We start from the raw sequence: 4523 nt of genomic DNA on the forward strand, positions 1-4523 counted from the left end.
TTTTTTTTTAAAAATTAGAAATCAATTTGTTTTAAATTTACTTAAAATATAATAATATAATATAAAGTCCAAAAAAAAAAAAAAAGAACTGAAGGCCCACGTAGAATATGGGTTTGATATCTGATCCATGAGAAAAGCCCAATGACCCAAACAAGCGAAGCGTGCATCGGATATAAAAACCTTCAAATGACGCTTTAAAACCCTAAATTCTTCAAGAGAGTATTTTCGAATCCATCTTCGCGGCGGCCTCTTCCTGTCTCCGACGATGAAGGTTCTCATATGTTCAACCCTAATTTCGTTACAATCTTACTTATGTGTTCTTCGATTTACAGTTTCATGTCTGCTTTTTGTAGTTCAACATTGCAAATCCAACAACTGGATGCCAGAAGAAGCTCGAAATTGACGATGATCAGAAGCTGTAAGAACTCGATTTATATTTTAAGTTTTTCTTTCTGAGACTCGTCACCGATTTCAATGTAATCTTTTGAAAAATATTACAACTCTTTTTTTTTTTTTGTTAATGGATTTTATTTGGTTAGCTCTGTTCTCCTTGGACAAAAGTAAACCATTCTTACCATTTATTAGGAGTATGGAACACAACCTTAAGTTTATCAAGAAATGATCCTTTTTACAAATATAGAAAACAGAAATAGGAATTAGAGTGGCCTTTTTGTATAATGGGCAGAGCGTTGGAATTCAAAGTCTCAACTGCTCGTTGTTATTAGCTTTTACCTCTGGAAAGATGCTTGATTTAAAAAAAACTAATCAATAGCAAACATTTCTGCGATTAAAATCACTTTTAGTTTTCTGCTTGACTTACATGTTGACGCAATTTGTCTACTGTTGATGTTTTTTGTATTCTTCAAAGAAATACGACATGGTAAACTAATTGATACAGATTTTCATACACTGGAAAGTGTCTCTTGAACAATGAGTTGGTCTGCTGATTTTATGTTGTATGTTATAATGTTATTAAGGTTGCTACTTATGGTATCCAGACACAATCAGGTTCTAGTTGAAGGTTCAATGTGTCTTGTTTATTAGGTCTCTTTTGATCCAGAAAGTTTTAGATTCTCTGCTTTCATTTCATTAGACTTGCAAAGTTTTGGGCTTTGGACGCATTTAGATAGCTGACTATTGTTGTCTTACCATAATTGATGCAGTCGGGCCTTTTTTGACAAGAGGATTTCCCAGGAAGTCAGTGGAGATGCACTTGGAGAGGTATAACTTTTATGATAATGTATATTCATTTGTCCGCCTATATTTTTTCATTACTAAGAATCAGTAAGAAAGATGATATTCAAGATTAAACCCTGTTGATTGACAGGAATTCAAGGGTTATGTGTTCAAGATTATGGGAGGGTGTGACAAGCAAGGTTTCCCAATGAAGCAGGGAGTGTTGACTCCAGGGCGTGTTCGTCTTTTACTCGTTCGAGGTCAGTTAACTGCTAGCTCTATTTCTATACGTAGCCATCTACTATTGGTAACAACTGTGCATGATTGAAGTTCAATGACCCCTTTTTTCCTTAGGTACTCCTTGTTTCCGAGGATATGGAAGGCGTAACGGTGAACGTCGAAGGAAATCTGTTCGTGGATGCATTGTCAGCCAAGATCTTTCTGTTTTGAACTTGGTTATCGTGAAGAAAGGTGAGAGTGACTTGCCTGGACTAACTGATGTTGAGAAGCCAAGAATGAGAGGTCCCAAGAGAGCATCAAAGATCCGCAAGCTGTTCAACCTTTCAAAGGAAGATGATGTGAGGAAGTATGTCAACACTTATCGCCGAACATTCAACAACAAAGCAGGTCAGTGCATCATGTTCTAATTTCTTCATTCATGTGTAATTATTACATTTACTTAAATGCCAATTTTATCCTTAATATAGGGATGATCAATTCTTCCATCCCATGATTATAGTAGAACTGGAAAGTTGGCACCTAGGGTTCATTTGGTATGCACGACATGAGGGTACACAAAAGAACAGAAGCTTGTTTATCTATGCAGGTCTGAGATTAGATTAGGAAGGGACAACCTGTCAAGACTTGGTGAGACAGAAAGATCAGAGAGATGAGAGAAAATTGGTAAATTACTAAAGAACCCATGTAAAATTCTGGCCTAGTCGTCTTATGTTGGTTTGATATTAGATTGGGAAGAGACTAGACTTGGTGAGACAAAAAGATCATGGAGATGAGAGAAGATATGTAAATTACTAAAATACCCATGTAGTTCTATCCAGTCCTGTTTGTGTATCAAACACACCCTTACCTTAGAAAGTAAGAAACATATTGGGATGGTGGGATGAGGGAATTATTCCTGTTACCATACTATCCTTCATAAGCAAGTGGATGGAATTTGATGGAACTTGGTTACAGGTAAGGAATGCAGCAAAGCTCCCAAGATACAGAGGTTGGTGACTCCATTGACTCTGCAAAGGAAGAGAGCTAGAATTGCTGACAAGAAGAAGAGGATTGCAAAGGCCAAATCCGAGGCGGCAGATTACCAAAAGCTTCTTGCGTCCAGGCTCAAGGAGCAAAGGGAAAAGCGTAGCGAGAGCTTGGCCAAGAAGAGGTCCAGGCTTTCTGCTGCTTCAAAGCCATCTATTGCTGCCTAGGCTACTCAACTGCTAGGTATGTACTCTTTTTGGATGTTTAGAAATCTTGATGGTATTCTGGTAAACGATGCGAACATTACCTTTTTTTTTATTATGAGTTCATGTGACTGATTATTTCATACTGGTATTCGAGTCTTTGAGATTATGGTTTATTACTTTTTTTATGTATCGGTGCTTTTCTTGTTATATTACACATTCTCCTGCTAAAATTCCTGTTATATGTTTTGCATAATTTGGAATGTTTGTTTATGCCAATTATAAATTCATGTGCGACCTTAGTTCACGAATTAAGTTAGCCAAACTATAAGAATACCGAATGATATGAGCAAACAAGAATGCTAAAATAGACGGAACTAACGAGATATTTACAAGAAAGATTCTAGTTACACAAGCCCTAACCATGTGTGGATCGTCCTAAATCTTGCTCTTCTCTAATTGGTCTTGGCATGGCTTCTCTTGAATCTTTTTCAAGGTTCTTCCGTCTTCTTGATTGATCCGGAATGTTCTAGATTTTCGAGAATCTTTCCAGCAAGACGTGACGTTCATCTATTATTTATGTTATACTTGACTATATAAATAAGGGTGGGAAGAAGTCGATTCAACCTAACAATCAATCAATCAATCAATTAGAATTAGAAATTCCGACATTTGGTTTTCCAAAATGGAATTGATCCAATTAGATTTCAATCTGTCGATTTGATTTCAATATCAATTATTGAACAAGATTGTTAGTGTTGAGTTTCGGTGAAGACGGCAGTTATGGTGTTCTGATCCCTTTACTTTCGTATCACGACATTTCTTACCCTATTTCATTTACATACATCTCTAGAAAAAACGTTTGAATAGAAATTTAGAGTACTCGTAAATTTTAATGATCAAAAAAATCACAACGACATGCATGAAATTAACATAATTATACATTAAAACATCTCTAACGGTTTTGTTATTTATTATTTTGAAGATTTGAGAAAAGTTTGCTTTAAGAGTTATCCTAAATTCTTCTTCTAAAAAGGAGAAAAAATTATAATAGAATAAAGAAGTCTTTAAATTCTAAGAAAAAGGATGTAACTGTTAAAAAAGGAGTCTTTTATTTAGTGGTATATGATTAAAAAACTTCTTAGCATGTTAGGGGTAAGTATCGGCGGGCACCCACCCTATTTGAGAAGAACTGGAATCGTCGCGAATTGGTGCCGGTTACCCGCTTTAAAATATTAAAATTTTGTTATTTAGAAATAAAAAAATAAAACATTGTCAAAACATTAAATAAATAAATAAGAATACAAATTATACGGAATAATGGTTATAAATATTGTTTAACAATTAAAAACCATAGTAGATTAATAGTAAATGTTGAAAGTTTAACGATTACATACTATAATCGTAAATGTTCAAAGTTTAACAATTATGAGTCGATGAAGACGGTCCGTGAGAGGCCTCAAGCCTGAGAGTATGAGTTGATGAGGTGTGACTAAAAATATTTTCTTATATCGAATTCAAAGTGCCATGCTATTATTACTTAATATTCATATTTCATATGGCGAAGGCATAGTCTTCTTTTTTCTCTCAAATAAAAGCCTCATTGGCGCCAAGCGTGAGGGAATGCTAGACGTTTGGTAATTTCTCCTCCGACCAGGATAAAAGATCCCATTGAAGCGGCTGATCCCATGCATATTGTATGTACATCTGGTTGCACAAATTGCATAGTATCATAAAGAATCTTTCTTATGATAATCAAATATAGTCTTTACTGTAAAACTTGACTCAAATAATGATGTATAAGTAGGAAACTTTTTCAATTATCAAGATTTATAATGATTCCTTATGGGTTGAATCTTTGGGATTCCTCGAAAAGTTAAGGATTAGTAATCTTTTTTAGAAATCGAATGGATTCGGTCTTATACATACGCGAGGAAG

The 4523-nt window shown here is 35.0% G+C and overlaps 1 protein-coding gene across 1 annotated transcript; it reads left to right on the forward strand.

Annotated features, from left to right (window-relative positions):
* Nucleotides 1-211: 211 nt before the first annotated feature.
* LOC112520938 (40S ribosomal protein S6-like) lies at nt 212-2824 on the forward strand. The gene is made up of 6 exons (XM_025129567.1): nt 212-271; nt 354-418; nt 1164-1221; nt 1328-1436; nt 1531-1803; nt 2371-2824. Exons 1-6 carry the CDS (start codon nt 266-268, stop codon nt 2607-2609), a joined length of 750 nt encoding a protein of 249 aa, XP_024985335.1. The 5' UTR covers nt 212-265; the 3' UTR covers nt 2610-2824.
* The last annotated feature ends 1699 nt before the right edge of the window (nt 2825-4523 follow it).

This window comes from Cynara cardunculus (assembly GCF_001531365.2).
Source record: "Cynara cardunculus var. scolymus isolate 2C chromosome LG 1, CcrdV1, whole genome shotgun sequence".
NCBI lineage: Eukaryota > Viridiplantae > Streptophyta > Magnoliopsida > Asterales > Asteraceae > Cynara > Cynara cardunculus.